Source organism: Siniperca chuatsi, linkage group LG17, assembly GCF_020085105.1.
Source record: "Siniperca chuatsi isolate FFG_IHB_CAS linkage group LG17, ASM2008510v1, whole genome shotgun sequence".
Taxonomy (NCBI): domain Eukaryota; kingdom Metazoa; phylum Chordata; class Actinopteri; order Centrarchiformes; family Sinipercidae; genus Siniperca; species Siniperca chuatsi.
In genome coordinates, this window is record NC_058058.1 from 8,585,124 (window position 1) to 8,603,413 (window position 18,290).

General features: G+C 41.4%; 1 protein-coding gene across 3 annotated transcripts in view; it reads left to right on the forward strand.

The window, feature by feature from the left end:
- The first annotated feature begins 3,456 nt into the window (after positions 1-3,456).
- LOC122864511 (ephrin type-A receptor 7-like) overlaps positions 3,457-18,290 on the forward strand; it is a 151,848-nt gene continuing 137,014 nt past the window's right edge. Inside the window, exon 1 of one of the 3 annotated variants that reach the window (XM_044171997.1) lies at positions 3,457-3,806. In XM_044171997.1, coding sequence (XP_044027932.1) covers positions 3,728-3,806 — 79 coding nt within the window. In that variant the 5' untranslated portion in view covers positions 3,457-3,727. The remainder of the gene's footprint in view (positions 3,807-18,290) is intronic. The other 2 variants (XM_044171995.1, XM_044171996.1) reach the window with 2 other exon arrangements.

The window sequence follows — 18,290 nt, forward strand, 5'->3', positions numbered from 1 at the left end:
CTGGTCTATTAAATCAAATTTCATTCGCGATAGAAATGCCAGTTCACTAAAGCCGAGCAGCACCCGGCCTGTGTCCACCCCTGGTCGAGAGGAGGAGGTCAGCTGACACACATTGACACACTCCTTACCAGATGATGGCTGTGGTGCACAAGTGTGTTGTTTGCTTAATGAAAGACACACACCTCTTCTCCCATTATGTCCCCCCCCCGTTCTGCTTGGATGACTGGGGAAATGGTCAGGGAACAGAAAAGGTCAAGTGATTATGCTCCCTCTTCTCCTCCTCCTCGCCTCCTCTCTTTCTAACGTGAGGAGTAGCAGAGAAGGTGGGGCCAGCATGAAATTGTCGCATAGTAATGAACCTACAAAACTGAGCTGCATATACATGTATGTGTGCTGGAATTGACATCTATTTACTGCATCAACGATCCCCCTCTGTATGCTATCAGATTTGATAGCATACAGATTTACATTTTTTTTTTTTTTTTTTTTTACTGGTGATTGTGTTCCTGATCAATAATGCAAACACTTAGTTGTTTTCTTATTGTCAACAATTCCCATGGAAAGACTAACTTATGAGTAGCCTATTGGGTGTGTAGCTAAAGCTGATATAGCTCATTCCTCTGTGCCATAGACCTCATCTGTTGTCCAAAAACTATTAAAAACACATCAGTGAGCCACACTGTTGCACCTGGTGACATTTCCTTCATTACCATAAATGTTGGCATTGTAGTGTCTTCTTTACTGTTTCATTATTACTGTCCTGTTGGACCAAGAATACTCACTAGCGTGTATTAATGCATGGTTGAAAATGGGCCCTGGCAAATGCACTATTTAGTCCTGTTTGAGAAAAACACCATCCTTATCATTTAACTGTAAGAAATCAAATGACAAAATGCAAATGACAGTGAGTGCTTAAAGCTGTAGAAGAAAACAAACTAAAAGTGACACCCCATTTTAAAATTTTGTTTTGCACATTTAGCAGATGTGGTTATAATAATAATTACTTTTTTTTGTCCCTTTGGAGAAATTCATTTTTTTCACCCTGTTGGCAGTGGCGGTTATGTGATTGGAGACTGAGAGCATAAAAGAGACTGTTGTGTGCATGTACGTAATGGACTGTGAGGGGAGAGAGTGAGTGAGTGGGGCTGTTGGCCTCTGTCCTTGGTGAGTAATGACCACAGAGGAGGACAGATGATCATGTTCATCAGCTCACAGAACTGCGGCTACTGGCCCCCCTGCTGGGGAGGATCAGTCAGGCTGATGGCCCATAATCTGTGTGTGAGTGTGTTTATGTGTGTGTGCAAGCCTGTGAGTGTTGAGTAGTGAGAGCAGGGATGGAGAGGGGGCTAGTTGGCAACCATAATAATGAGTCTTACTGTTGATTATGGAGCATATAGGAGGTAGCGTGTACAGTGTGTGTGTGTGTGTGTGTGTGTGTGTGTGTGTGTGTATGTATGTATGTGTGAGGGGGAGTTTGAGTGTGTGTGGTATTAAAAGTACTTATTACATTTATTACAGAGCTGTTTTATGTCCGGCAGTTGCAGGGCTTGCTTAAGGGGAAAATTAGGTGTGCTGACTAGTCTTTTCATTAGGACGTCATTAAAGTTTGAAAAGTAGCTAAATAAGCTGCCAAGTGGAGGCTCAAAATCATTAAGGCCAGTTGATGTTTTTGAGGAAGTTTCATCTTTAGGCTTTGAACTTAACTCTTTGATCAAAAGCTGAAAAATAAATGAAACCTGAACTCTGCATTTAGGTCCGCAATCTGTTTGAAATTTTGAATGAAGTAAGTGGCAATTTTTAAAAATGTATATGTAATGGAGAAAGCCCTGTCTTCTCAGCACTCCGAAAAGATGGAATTGATTGGAGATTCAACCTGTGTTCACATCACTAATTTTCTCTTTGCAATAAACAGTATCTTGCTTGTCAATCAGCAATAAACTGTGTTGCTTTCCAAGCTAAACTGTAAGACTGATCAATTCAGGGCAATGCGTGTGTGTGTGTACACTTTCTGTGTGTGTGTGTCTATGACAGTATGAGATAATGCAAGGGTGTAGTCTGTGTGTTACAATGATGCAAACTCTTGAAACAGCACTTCCATGTTTCAATTAATCTTGTTCTCCTGAAGAAGCGCAAACAAACCCAGTAGAAAAGCTGGGTGATAATATTTGCTTGAGGCAGAATACCATTAACATGTCTCCTTACTTTAAATTGCATCAAATCAGTAGTCCCCTGAGAAAGGAAATGATTATAGAAATTATCTCAAGTCAATTTGTGGACTATGTGTGAAAAGAAAAGAATGTAAAATGTTAAAACTATATCAATTAAATTCTGCTGTGTTCCTGTCAATGTTAAAGAGGCCCTATTATGCTCATTTTCCAATTCATACTTTTATTTGGGGGTCCTACTAGAATAGGTTTACATGCTTTAATATAAAAAAACCACATTATTTTTCTCATACTGTACATTGCTGCAGTACCTCTGTTAACCCTCTGTCTAAAACGCTCCATTATAGCGCCCTAAAAAGCTCAGTCTGCTCTGATTGGTCAGCTGGCCCACTGTGTTGTGATTGGTCAACCGCTTAGAATGTGTCAGAAAAGTCACGCCCCTTAGAATAACCAGATTTTGTTATATTTTGTTTTGGTTAAGAGTTTTATTTGTTCTGATATAGTGCTGTACTTTTAATAAGAGGGAAAATTACATCCTAAGAATCTCTCTTAAAGTCACCATTAGTCAAATTTGTATGTTGTCATAGCATCTTCTCAAAATATTATGATGGCATAAGTGTTTGCAGAAAAATGAGACAATCCTGCTCTCAGGCCATATCTCTTATTAAAGAGGGATCAGCTGGTAGTCAAGAATAATCAAATGCTTTTTGAAATGCTTTTATGGTATTTGTATTGTATCATTGTATTTGGTGTTGTCTTGCATATATGTATTTTCTTATTAAATTGTGTGTAATTGTATGAAGACCCATCTAAGGATGAGTGTTGCAAGCTATAGCTTCTACTATAAATGCTGTAGTATCTGGGATTGGTCTATGCTATGTACAAATATATCTTCCCAAGTCAGATCCCTGAGGGGTAGTTTTTAGAAAATATAAGAAAATATGTGTTTTACTGGATTAAACTAAGATTTGGTTCTTGTCTATAGTTTTTTCTTGTATTAAAGAGCTGCCAGTCCATTTGAGAACTTCCTATGTGTTTTGAATTTTGGTGGTGGTGGTGGTGGGGCCACCCTTTTGTTACATTTACATCACAGATTGTTCCTCTTTAATAACACCTGCAGCCCCCCGTAGGACCATTATTGACTTCCGGACCCCACTTTAGAACCAAGATGCAGAAACAATTGCAGGGCTCTGTGAACAGAGGACTAACTTCCCCCTCCACTTGCTCTAAAAGGACAGTGTAGAAAAAGGCACTACTGCGGGGTTGACTCTGTTGACTATAGTGGAAACACCTGGCGCAGAGATTTAGGTTGCAGCTCCTCGATAGGTCGACACTCCCGTACCTTCGACTCCACATCCCACTTCATTGCGCTCGCTCGGTGTCAATCTCGTCTGTAAAACCCTCCCCCGAGATATCAAATAGGCCGTGTGGCGCCCTGGATCCTGCACTGTTTGCCCAGACGGCATCCGCTCCATTCAAACACTGAGTGCGTCTCTGCTGCGGTGCGTTGCGCGCAGGCTGGAGAGAGATGACAAGAGCCCCGCGGAACTGGCCAGACAAACATGGATCTCCGTAAAACACTGATTTCGGTGCTTTGGATATTATTGCTGAACTTAGAAGAAGACTGTCACGCTGAGGAAGGTATGTGAAAACGTGTGTTTTTTTGGCTCAGTTGTACCCAAACCGGTCGCCGCAGCAGGCAGTGTTGATCGTCAGACAGATGTCCGCGGCGGAGATAGTTTGGCATTTGCACTTGTCCTGTGATGAGAAGCAGGTGCATTCTTTCCAGTGATGAGAGGGCATGAATAGTAGTTGAGTTTAAACAGTCTATAAAATTCTCAAACCGCACATGTGAAAGAGAAAATCTTTTGCCCGAGAGACGCGTCTCAAAAAGCTGTACTAAGACACATTTACGCATTTGAGCTCCGTGAACTCAAAGCGCCCCCACCGAATAACCCGAACATGCGAATAAATATGATTTATTTATTTTGTTAGATATTGTTTGTCACTCAATTGCTAGTCAATCAACATAGATAAACATAGATAAACATGACACTTTAGTACAATAGCTTATCAAAAATCCGCACAATTTATTATTTGCAGCATTCATTCACTCCATCATTGCAGATTGTGAATTAACTGGCTGATGTGGACAACTTAATGCTTTTGTTCTAAAGACAAAAACTGAGTACAATTCTTACATTTCTGTTGCCACATAGTAGAACCACTGTCTGCTTCAATATCCAGTTTCTGATTTATTCAGAATGGAAAAGTCAGTTTCGTTCAGGCACCCCGGCACCCGTTCTCGTTCAAATCCTTGGTCTGTTGTCACAAAGATTTGGATTGTGTGGTGGTGGGCTTTTGTCACGGCATCTTTGTGCAACTGGTTTCTTTGTCTTTTCATACTCTAACAGTCATTGATGCTGTGGCACGGACGACAGGCTGCATTAGGCTGATGCCTTATTGCTTATATCACTCCATGCAACTCTTCGTTTTCCACCTCAGTTCTTCTCTAATAAGTTGAAGATCAGTTTTAAACAGCAGGAACGCTGTTTTCTTGTTTGCTTTCTTTGTCTTTCCATCAGCATCAAACCAAGAATCATTACCAAAACAGTAGTGCAGGGGAACAATGTAAGATTCACTGAGTGTTTTACCAAGATTAAATGCTGATGTGGGAGCGGGATTTGGATTGCTGGCTTGTTTAATTGCCCCTGTGCATCTGCACTGAAGTATGTCAGAGAGTGAGGGAGCTTGGAGGGCACTGCTGTGGTCCAACAATTTACGGCAGCCTGGCTGATTGCCACAGATAAATACTTTTTGCACTCACAAGTTAGCCAAGATATTGTAAACCTATGTAACTTCAGCTCAAACTAAGGCACAGTGCTGATTGAATGTGTGTGTTTCTGACTGGCTGGCTCAGGTGAAGCCAGGAAAGTGATCCTAATCAGTTCCGAGATTGTGAAGTGGAAAAGAACATAATGGCTTCAGACCCCCAGGCTCTTTCTAAAGAGGGGTTTTATTGGCAAGGTATAGCTGAGTGGATTTTGGATGCACACACATGCATGTGCATAAAAACACACTCATCATCAGCTGAACACATACACACATATACAGTAATCTATATGTACTCCAGAAAAGTACATTTGGCACACTTGCACACTTCACAGCCATATATCATTGACACATGTTAATGCACTATAGGCACACATACCATGCAGGATCAAATGCACACACTCGCTTGACACGTCCATGTTGCGCTTGCATGCAAGTTTCTCATGAAACATACACTTGTGCACACATGCATGGTGTAACACTTTCTGGTACTTAAGGGCCCTTTAGTGCACGCACATGCAGATACACTCGCACATATGAACACTGGCACGTACACATTTGTGCTCTCTTTCATTTTCACATACGCACACTTCCACTCTAGCATTGGATGCAACACACGCGGACTCATTGCCAGATTGATTTGGTTCCCTGGAATGCTGGGTAGCCAGATTTGGATGCTAGCTTTTGTTTAATTGATGTTGTGACAGCGATTAATTGCTGTGAAAGCAATGTGCTCCTGAAGGCTGGTATTGGCAGCAATTCTTTTCGCTGTTCGTAAGGAACTGGGAGCTAGAGAGAATTTTTCCTTTTGTAAATTCTCTGCCATTATATCCATATTAAATGAGGCAATTGACCTACCTGTCTATGTGTATTCTCTTAGAGTGCGAAATTCTGCCATTAGAGCTGTGTTTTAACAAAAGAAGTGTGTGCATAAGCCTTCCCTGCATTTGGGATTTTGAGAGTATCTGTTAAAACCTCCTATTATATTACAGTATTTATGTGGCTCTTTGATCACTATTCATGAAATTTCTCTTTTAAAGACTGTCCTTGTCCCTATTTTAATCCTTTAGTAGCTTTTATTCACAGTTTTACATGTCCCTTTGTGTTTGTCTTTGCTCTTATTTAATTTCTCCTCATGTGCCGACAGCATTTTCCTGTGTTGCATCTTTGCGAGACTACATTCCTATGTTATAGTTCTTCCTTCCTTTGTGCTCTACTCTTCTTTCTGCCCCATTTCTTCCTGTTTTCCTTTGTTCTTCCCACTGTCTTCTAATATGTCATCCTCTTTTTTTTCCTCTCCCTACTCCCTCCTTTTCTCCCTCTCCTCCTCACCTGTACATGCCTCCAGCATCCTGAGCTGACTTAGCAAACACAAATACGACTGTAGGGTCTCCGGCAGGCAGGCAGAGCCGGGTGTCCACTATCCCATACCAGAACCTCATACACAGTCAATCTAGCCACTCCCCCTCCCTTCAGGCCACTTTTCTCATTCCCCACGCCTCACCGCTAACACACCTTGGCATCTCATCGGGATCTCATTTACTTCCCCTCTCCTCCCTCTCTCGCTCCCTCCCTTCCTCTGCATCCATATTGCAGAAAGCTGAGCGTGAGAGGGCACAAGCTAGGTACAGAACAATAGAGGCAGAGTAATAGAGAGGAGCAGAGTGATTGAGAGCTGGAGAATCTCAGCGTAACCTGTGGGATCATCCTGTTTGTGCGGCCATAGCTTTGTTTGATGCCTTGTCATGTCAGAATGGCTGTGGTGACTTGACTGCACTATATTCTTGGCAGGTATTCGGCCTATTATTTACCTGCAACCTTATTACACTGGTGTGCTTCCAAAACCCCTCAAGTCATGTGTAATTTCAAATTTACAGCTGACATTTTCCACCATGATGCTTTGTGATTCTGGGATAGTTTGGGATAAAGTCACAGTATTTATACTATCTGGAAAAAGATCCACCCATAGCTGAAAAGTCTAGAAAACACTGACAGTGTGACTAGTCCTCCAAGTCTACAGGTCAGCCCTCTCACAGTAGTGAATGGTTGCTTAAAGCCCAATCCTAATATAGTTCAACTATAAAATAAATGTACTTTTAGGTTTCTATCAGCATCTATCTTCTTAAAGGTTTGAAGTGCTGTGAAGGACTCATAAAGCCTTTGTGAAATGGTTCATCGAAGGGATTCCCTTATGATTGTAATCCAGCATAGTCTGTATGTAGCAAAGCGAAAAGTAAAAGTTGTGGAGTTTCAGGTTGCTGGAAGGGAATGCAAACGTTTATGCCAGAGACTGCAGCTTTAATTCCGTCTCGATGTACTCACTGACCCTCTGTGTGTGTGTGTGTGTGTGTGTGTGTGTGTAGAGAGTGGCTGCGTGTGTGTGTGTGTGTGTGTGTGTGTGACAGCATATGACTGATCTCACGACTTACCAGAACTCTTGATTCTTTTGTTTTTCTCCTGTTTCTCTACTTTGCTTCTTGTCTCTGTATGTTCATGAAGTTGAGTCATAAGCTCCTGGCATCAGCTGAAACATTTTCAACTCGCTCGGTCGCATCTTCACCTCAATTCGCACTGCCAAGGGGGGTTTTGCTGGATTTCTCCCATTGCCACAATCTTTCCATAAGCATAACCAGGCATTTTGGTTTTCTAACCTTGATCATATCTTAACCACAGTTACACTTTGCATAACCACAATCTTTCTCTAATGTTAACAAAGTAGCTTTCATCACCTAACCAGAGTCGGACCAAAAAACACTGATATTTCATGTTCAAAAATGTCAAGGTTTTGCAGAATCATCTATTATCAGCATTTTATCTGGCGAACGATTTGCTGCAATTTGAAAAATCCAGAGGTTCCTTTTTTGTTTTAAGGGACAATCTGTAGATTGAAATGAAAAGGTTTAATTTATCAGGCCTACTGCTCACTTAACTGTTATTGTTATTACTATAAATCTAGTGATATGCCATTTATTTTAAAACTTGCAATATCAAAGATGAAAATTTCTGTTTACTGCTGACTTGAACACAACATAATTAAAACAACTATTTATTATTAAACATCACTCGTATGTTATATGATTACTGAATCATATAATTAGTACTTAGAAGCAATCTGATTGACTAATATTGGGTTTACCAGCAATTGCCAGACTGGCAGAGGAGTAGCACTCCACCCTCCCAGGCATCAATTGGGACTAATTGTCTGTGATTGATGCAGGCTTATTTCTGCTCTGCTGCCACTGCCGGGCCCAGTGCACTGGTCCATCTTTGGCTGGCAAGGACAGCCTTGGACCTGTGCGTGTTGGATCAGATGACTATGACCTCTGTGAGTATGAAAGGTCAGAGTGATTTGTGAAGATGGCAGGCGTAGCGCCGCAACATTCTCTTGTCGAGGCCTCAGGGACTCTGTCATTTTCAGGAGAGACGAGAAGAGGGCGAAGACTGGAGGAAGAGGCACAGGTGCTGCGAAACGAATGGAGGGAGGGGGAGTAAGAGGAGTCTCATCCAAAAAATGATGCATTACAAGCAGAAAAAGGAGAAGAGGTGTGTCAGGTCGATGGGTGCAGAATAAGGGAGGCTGAGTTGGAGAGGAAGCGAGGAACAGTGGATGAGGGAGTGACAGATAGAAAATTGGAAGCGAGTAAAGGCAAGTGGGAGGGAGCAGGTGATGAGGGAATTGTAAGCTGCCACCATTGCTTTGTTCCACAGCTTTTGTATGTTGCATGTAATCAAACAGACTCAAGGTTCCTATAACAAGTCGATGCAGCAGCTCAGCCAGATACTTATTTACCTCCCACTCCACTGGAACACATTGACTGAGACTGATGAATTGTGTGTGTGTGTAAAGAGAGAGTATGCGTGTCTATTGGATCCCAATAGGGTCACCTGATTTCTTTTGTTCAGGATAAGGACATTACTACAGCATAGGGGCTATTCTGCTGTATCGGCAAGAATGAGCCATCAGAAAGGGTGTGTGTGTTTGTGTGTGTGTGTGTGTGTGTGTGGGATGTTGGAGAGACGGAGAAAGAGCAGTCTTTGTTTGTGTGTGTGTGTGCACATGTGGGAGGGAAGATGGAGGTTTAGCAGGTGTTTCAGCCATATTGGACAGTGAGAAAGGGGCTCTGTGCAGCTGCCTGTGATAGATGGAGGAACTGTGGACAGACTGCGCATTTGGATAATCATTTTATTGATGAATCTATGCTGAAACATCTTCTTCAGCTGCTGTCTGTCTGTGTGTGTGTGTGTGTGTGTGTGTGTGTATGTGAATGCGACAGCCTCTGCGTATGTGTTCTTCATATACTTGTGCACATTTGCTTGCATCCATGTTTCCATTAAAAGAGAAGCATCCTTACAATGTGCAGCTTTGGGAAGAGTTAAATCAGTGTAAACAAACTTAATTCTGTTTGGGTGATTTCAGTGCATCTTAACCAACTTGTTATGGTGAATGAAAATATGATATGTTATTAATTTGTGTGGGTGATAATTAAATCATTGCAGTAGCAAAAGTAATTCAGAATGGAAAATTAAGCTGGGAATATAGGCTCAAATCAGCAATGGCATGCAATGGCGTTTTTGTTCTAAAATCATTTGTCAACCAAAAATGTCAAACATTCATGTTCCAGTGTCTCAAAAATAAGATTTGCAGACTATCTTTTGGGTTTTAGACTGTTTATAAACATCGTCCTGGGCTCAGGGAAACTTCTGATAAACAATTAATTGATAAATCAAATAATCTTAAGTGATAATGAAAATAATTGTTAGTCTCAGCATTAAGTAGAAGACAAAACTAAATTTGCAGTTGCAGTACATGGAAAAATGACCTAAAGTTTGAATTGAGTTTACTCATTAGAGATTTTGAACACACTGTACATGTGCACACTACATCAATAAAATTAGGGCTGCAGCTGATTATTTTCATCATCAATTAATCTGCCGATTATTTTCTCGTTTAGTCTTTTGGTCTATAGTTTGTCAAGAAATAATAAAAAATGCCCTTCACAATTTCCTAAAGCACAAGGTGATGTTTGTTTTGTTCAACCAGCAGCCCCAAACCCAAAGATGTTCAGTTTATTATCATAGAAGAAACAGAAAAGCAGCAGATCCTGACATTTGGAACCAGAACATTTTTGGTATTTTTGCTTGAATAGTGACTTAAACAATTAAGCAAATAGTTTCTGATTAGTCGATTGATTGACTAATGGTTCAGCTTTACAAATAGAATTTAACCCTTGTTGTTCTCATGTTTTTATTTTGAGGTATTTACTGTAGGTATCAAGTTTATGTATCCAGGTAACCAGGCAGTCAGGCTTATATTCCTTCCTCTTACTATATTCATAAAGCTCAGCTACATAATCATATAACGCAGAAGATGAGGACAAGTGTTGCTGAAAGTATGTATGAGTATGTTTATTCATACAAAACAGAGAGCAAAAATTATCATCTAACGTTGCATACGGTATGTGAAAAGTTGAGGAAAGAAGTCTTAAAGCCCACAATGAAGCATCAACCAGAGCTGCTTTAGCAAATGCACTTGTGCTTTCATGTCAGAGCCTTATGTAAACATCTCAAGGGCCTGTTCTCTAAAGGTTCTTTAAAAGGTTATATGCAAAAAAGTCTAATAAATATAACTGAAAATATTAAATTAAAAATATCTCCCACCACCCACATCACCAGTATCCTGGAGTTAAGACATAGTTTTGCCTGATTTTTATACCGATGCCTCAAACACATTATTCATTTTTGCTGCTTTTGTTGGGATACTAATGGATTAGAGGAATTTTTGTTGGCAGGCTTTTCAGTCCTGAGGTGTCTAAAGTTGATAAATGTCACTGATGTGTATTTGTGCGGAGCTGGAGCTGTGCTCTCGGCAGAAATTTCTGCTCAGAGTGTTTTGCATTGAGAGTAAACACTAACTGCATTAATGCAAGGCTTGATGTGGGTGGGCATGTTGGGAATTGAACTGACACCTCGGCAGAGCTCAGTCAGTCTTCCACCCTCACACTTCCAGCATTTTATTTCATTTCATTTCCTTGTTTTCCAATGGTGAAAACATCATCACCCACTCATTTAGACTTTAGTATGAAAACAGATTCATGAGATCGATTTATTGAGGCAAGCCGGACTTCAAGCTTATAAGACTTTGTTCATTCTATCTGTGGGATGTACAGGAGCTACTGGCCAAATACACTGGCAATCTGGTAAACACACCTGAAAACTCCAGTACCTTTATGGCTCTTTTGGAAAATTTGGCTCTCCAGATCCCGTTTTTCTTATTTCTTTGTTCACCTGATCCAGGATCTGTTTTTGATCCTGAAATTTCAGGTACTGAATGACCCTCATGTGACTCCAAAGTGGACTCAAAGTTGCTCGACGTGATGCAGTATTGATGCATGCTCGGACACATCAATTTCTTTTGAATCAAGAACCGGCTTTGAGGGTTTTGTGTGGAAAATGCTGGGAAAGGAAATGTAACCCGTGTGTGTGTATACTTCTACTTGCTACATAGTGAGGGTTGAAACACGTTTTTTACCTACAGACTGAGGACATTTTGGCTGGTCCTCACAATTTCAAAGGACTGTTTGAAGGTTTAGTCTTGGTTTTAAGGGTTAGGTTATAATTAGGTTAAGGTTAGGGTAAGGGTTGAGGTTAGGCATTTAGTTGTGATGGTTAAGGTTAGAGTAAGGGGCTAGGGAATGCATTATGTCAATGATGGTCCTCACAAAGATAGAAGTACACGGATGTGTGTGTGTGTGTGTGTGGAGGCAGTGTTCTACCCGAGGTTAAATGTGTTGCCCTCCCTTTCAGATGTTGGCTTAGAGACCATCAGCCTCAATTGAGCCTCGTTTAAGCAGTTCCATCACACTGTCATGGAGGTGACAGAGATCCTGGAATGTACAAAAAGACAAACACACACACACACACACACACACACACACACACACACACACACACACACACACACACACACACACACACACACACAGTCTGTACTTATGCAGCTACCCATGCTTCTCTAAAGAGCAACAGACTTTGTAGAAAGACTTTTGGCAAGACAAGGTGTGAATCCTGAATTTTGTGGAAATACCATGCCTTATTATTAATGCTGAACACCTTTTTTGTCATAAAATTGCAAACGCACTTTTTAAAACTTAGTATGAGTTGCTGGATTTGGTTAAATGTTTGCATCAACACTATTGTGGCCATTGAACAAAATACTCTTCAGCTACTGAAGCTGAGTTTACAATTGGGTCAACAAGTCCTCCAAATTAAACAACACAATATGTTCTTTGTAACCATGTTCTTTGCCATTTAGAAGAGTTTTATGATCTGATGCCCCTATTGGCAGGACAACATCATTTGTCTCTGCCTTCCCAAACTGTTGAAAACACTGTTGAAATGAATTTGTTTTATGACGTCACAACACTGTGGTTAAGGTTTGGTTAAGTTTATGCACAAACACTACTTGGTAAAGTTTGGTCATGGTTGATCACGGTTTGGGTTAAAATAAGTACTTTTTTAACATTAGGGGACCTTTGGCATCATGGTTACAATAACAACCATGTGGTTAAGGTTAGGGAATGACTACGGTCATGCTTAGAAGAAACAAAACCAACGGTGACTGTTGTTAGGAAACGGGAAACAAACAGCGGTCTCCCGTGTTAAAGTCTGATATTTAGTTGAACAATCCTGCCACCACAACCTCCTCCCTATGTAGACTTTGTCTGTCCCTCTACAATAATTTCACCTGACATCCCTCTTTGCTCTCGTTTTAATTATTGCAGCCACTAGAGGTCTTTGTCACTTAAATGTAAACACAAGTCCTTTATGGGCACTTGCTGATGACTGATGCAGGTTGTTTTTCCTGGGAGGACAGTCTCATTTATGTATAATATTTCAGTATGTTTACCTCACCTTGGAGAAATGCTGTTTTGGACACAAGATCATCCAACACGCTTTGAGTCTTTGGGTTGGCTGAAGCTGACGCAATATTGCCCAGTAGTCCAGATCCAGTTATGTAACAGTTATGCGAGCAGACGAGAGTGGGTTCTCATCTTGTTAAAACATGAGTCCTTTTCACGTGTCCATATACCAAACTGGAAACGTACTGTACATGTTTTTAAAGACACATGAGGAATCACATTTACTCATTTAATGCTCACAGGTTCATGCACATGCTCCCAACATCTAACACATACAAACACACTTGGAGACCCCACACACCTCTCCAGCTGAACTCATGCCTCTGCCATTAGCCTCCCCTCTTCATCTTTGCTCTGCTGTGTCAGTGTCCGCCTCACTGGCTCTGGCTGAGGCTGGCCCACCTCTTAATGTGCTTTTCATGTCCGCTGGTCCTCCACCATGTCTGACATGTTAGGAGAACTTGCAGTGTGTGTGTGTATGTGTTGGAGAGGAGACTGCACCTTACATTAAACATATTTGTACATGTAAATCTTTATGCACTTCCCTTCTTTCTTTTTTGCACCTTATTAAATGCCACATCATGCTTCTCCAATCACTCTCACATTTATCTCTACCGTCTCCAGCCCCTTCCAGTATAGATACAGTAGAGATTGTTAATGAAAGTTAAATTTTTTCCTCTACATTCTGCTAAAGCATTTTCCAAAGCCAAAGTGTTATGTAACATTTGTGCATTTAGACTGTGAAAAATGGCCCTTCACATGTACTCAGACACAATTACATGCACTTGCCACTCTCCAGGCTTTCTCTAATGACAATTGTCGTAAGACAATTTTGGCTATTACTTATTTTGCTCAGCTGAGCTGAATGAAGCTGCAGCACTTGTTAACATACTCAGACTCAAAGAAAAACAGAGAGATTGAACACAGGCTGCTCTATGTATGCGTGGTGGATTCAGGTGCTGTCTTGAAACCTGTGGACTGCTGACGTCAAGCGTTGGCTTGACAGCATCACATTAAAAGAGTACTCCACTGATTTAGCATTGCACTCCTATAACATTGTCAGATTCACGATGGACAGTTAAAAAAAAAACACAAAAAACAAAAAGGCATCAAAATTGATGCAGGGGAACCAGAGATATCGTCTTTTTTATTCCACTCATTCGTCCTTGTCCAAACCTGCCGCCTACATTACCCATGATACAACTCTTACTGCCAACAGTTCAGACGTAGATTCGGGTGTGTTAAGCTAGTAGCTAGTAGTGGGTAATGTAGCCTTGACATGCTAGCCTTAAGCAGAGATGAGGAGTGGGCTACAGAGGTCTGGTAAGCTCACTTCTTTCTAACTCCACACTCCCAGATTTCTTTCATTTTCAGACTTGTAGTCTTCAGGCCCAACCAATGCTCAAGTGATGTCTCAAGTGACATCACTTGAGGCAATTTATCACCTTGTGCAGCTCCCTCTGGAGCCACAAAAGGCTTTATACAACTTTTTCACATATGTAGTAGTACTCCCCCATGACCTGTAAACAGACTTTGGAGACCCACACAGTACCTGAAAGCACCATAGCAAAACAAGTGTCAGCTGTGCACAGAGAGCAGCCTGCAGCGGACCTTTCAAACCAAATTAGATAAAAGTGGTCCTGATCACAGCAGGCAGGATGGCCACACACTGACCAGACCTACATGCCAAGTTGTTTCAATAAATGCTCAATGCTTTTTAAGGATTTGTGGGGATTATGGATTTTCTAACCTACAGTTTATTCTTACGACAAATGGCTTTATTGTCTTTTCTGTTATATGTTGCAGTTGGTCAAAACTATAGATTTATAGTAGTCCTAAAAAGGTTGTTGCAGCTAAAATCTATTTAGAACCATAAACTGCCTACAATTCATACGAGTATCCAGTGGAATCTGTTATCTAAAGCTCAGAGCTGTATACACAATCAAACACGCACAAAAATGATGTACACATGATACACATGTACATCAGGTGGACAGACACACACTGTTCTCTACCCACTGTTCTCTATCCATGCCCAGCAGTTTTGTGTCGTCCTTGTCTTTGCTTGTGATCCCTCCTTCCGTCTCTGCTCTGTGGTGGTAATGACCGTCATGTTGGAAATGTGTCTGGCTGGGCCTCGTAAACTATTACCCCCGTGCCTAGGAAACCCCATTAATCTTTCTGAGAGCCGTTTGACCTTTCAAACTGATTAACCACAGCCGGTGTGCAGACAGACGTGAACGCATACACAAACCACAGATGCACTCTTTTTCTCTCTCACACAAACAAACAGCATGTGCACACATGCAGGGGTGCTTAGGCAAACTTGGCTCATGCACACACACACAAACAGGTGAGGTGTGAATGCACCGATGTGTGTCAAACTGCCAATATCGCCTTTACCAGCTTGCCATCGTAGCCCTCCTCTCTCTCTCTCTCTCTCTCTCTCTCTCTCTCTCTCTCTCTCTCTCTCTCTCTCTCTCTCTCTCTCGTTTCTCCTGTCCTGTCCTCTTCATCCCCTGCTTCCTCACCGTGTGGGTTTGGGCAGTGACCTGGAAAATTGCCCGACCTTTTAATACGCAGCTTCCTTGGTGATGAATAAATACATAAATCGCGCAGCTCCGGCTCAGTCACTTTTATGATACCCCTCCCTACTCCCAGTCTTCCCTCCCATACACCTCATCGCACCCCGTCATCTGCACCCTCTCCACACAGACATGGAAGAGGAAAGCAGGGTGTCTTTGAAGTGATAGCCCCCTGTGGATAAGACTATCCATAATGGAAGGGTGTTAGTGACTGGGCTGAGGGCGAGAGAGTGTGAGTGTGAGCAGCGTAGATGGCTAAGTATATAATGGGGTGAGTGGGCGGGGCAGGTTAACATGCCAGCATGGGAGCTGCTCTTCCCACTTCATCAGAAGGCGAGGGTGGGAGTGAGAGAGCTTTGCAGGTGACAGAGAATGTAATGTGGCGACTGGCAAGGAAGGTTAACATAGCAGCATGGGACCTGATCTGCTCAGTTTATCAAAAGTGCAAGGGAGAGCGGAACAGGCTCTCCAAGACTAAGTGGTGGGGTGGGAATGGATGAAACCTATTCTGCTCAGTTTACTGTAGGTCTGAAAGAGGGAGGGAAAGAGGAAATGAAGCATAGAGAGAATATGGGGTGCAGGGGCAGTTAAGAAGAAAAAAGAGAAAGAGAAAAGGACATGGTAAGAAAAAGTATTAAGTGTGCAGAGGTGGTGAAGAAGGCAGTAGACCACTGCACTGGCCTGCAATTTTGGCACAAACCTGACCCTGCCAGAAGCACAAAGCCAATATTTTAATGTCAGAACATCTCTGAGGTCAGGTTGCAGATATCTAAAAAGCAGAAACATCCTCAAAAGAAATGGAGTTGCGATTAAAGGTACCCTGTGGAGTTTTCTTGTCAACAAACAAAAGTTATGTTTACATTCAATGTTTCTCACCAAGTGTGCGCTATACTGTGACTATGACCCCATTTTAACTGCTGTTATTTAAAGCTGCATAAAGCAATTTTAGACCATCAGAAGGCAGAAATCACTCTACAAAACAAACTCAAAGTAGCAAGTCCAAGTAAATTTATAAGTAAATATATCTGTCTCTTCGGCATGCTGTTTGACGTTCTTCATCAGTATCGTCTTCACTTTGGCTCTTTTGATTTAATGATAACAATATTGCTAAATTGAGCTATATAGGCCAATGTGTGCTATTTGTTTTTGTCTTATGTCTAAATGTGCATGCTGTATACACTGATCATGTCGGCTTTGTGTGTTTGCACTCTTGGCTACTTGTTATGCATGTTGGCATACAGACCATATGAATGTACATTTCTGAAGTGTGTGTGTGTGTGCGCGCATGCGTTTGTATGTGTTTCTTTATGTACCTGGTCGTGATTGCAATCAGAGTGTCATCAGTGCAGGATGGTTGGGTGGAGTGTGCTCCTGTTGTTGTTCAGCTTCCTCTCAGCTATAAATGTAAATGAAAAAGTAAATTAGTCTGCTAGCCAATCAGTGTCCCAATCAGTTAGTCAGTTAACCAGCTGGCTGGACAACCAGCCATTTAGTCAGGTAATCTCACAACCAAGCAACCACTAAGACAGCAAGCCAGGAAGCCATTTAGTCAGGCAGCAGTCAGTCAGAAAACTATGTAACTGATAATCAAGTCAGCCAGATGCCCATTGCCATTTTGTCTTTCGGTCTGTCAACAAGCCAGCCAATCAAAGAGCATGGCATTTGATTAATCAGTCATTTCGGGGAGCAGCCAGTGATTGTCTGTCAAGAAAATAGTGTGAGCGCCAAAGGCATTTCTTCCCATGCTGTGTCTACAATAGGTTAATACAGTGAGATCTCACTGAACTCTAATCTTGTCACTTTGAACCTGCCTCTTATGCATCAATCATTCTCACTGGCATATCAAAGGAGAAAGACAATGTTCCTCAGACAATATACAGATTCAGTAAAGCAAATGAATCTTGCTTGTTTTTCAACACAGGTGCCAGAACCTGAACTACAGTAAGACTGCAGAGGCTTTATTTGCTAAGTAAATATGCAAATCAAGTTGTAGCACCAACAGCCATCAAAAGAACACTACACAAGCAAAATATTAATTTAAAAAAATCTTCACCAACTGTTGCAAGTACAAATGCTTCAGCTGGAAGACTAATCCATATTCTGGCATCTTATAGCATCATTTCTAACTGGGTCATTCTCTGATCTGATGGAAAACCCTCTCCTCTGCACACCTGGCTTGCTGGTCATGATGTTCATGTCTTACAGAAGACATTGCAGCCATTCTGCAAAATAGACTGGGCAAATTAGATCATGCAACGAGTTCAAGCATCCCTCACTAAAATCACACCTCCATAATGTAATTTTTTTGTTTTGTTTTAATTTACTATTTATGTAAGTAAAATTGTCATCCTTGGCAACCTTTTGAAGTAAAGCCCTATATCTATTTGTCTTTAGGGTCTGTTTAGTGTTCACCAACTCCTGTGAAAAAGATCTGTTTCTCTAGCTAGCTACAGGTGCGAAAATTTTAACTTTTTTTTGTCACTTGGTTAGTTCAACTCGGTGCCTTTTTGCTGGGCTGGTAGGGTACTGTTGGTTTATCTGAACTTGTGTCATGGAAACTATTGCCTACAGTTTTAAATGTGGTGGTTGATTAGACTTGTGCAATTCAACCATACAGTATATGTGCCAGCTGGAGAACCAAAACAGTTAGCTGAAAGAGGCTAAAAGCGGTGTAGAGCTACATATTTGGCTGTTAATTCTTAGCAGGTTTGGCACAATGAGTAACTTTTTCACATTACACAGAGTAATTTAATTCAATGTTAATATTGAAATTATGTCTTAAAACATGC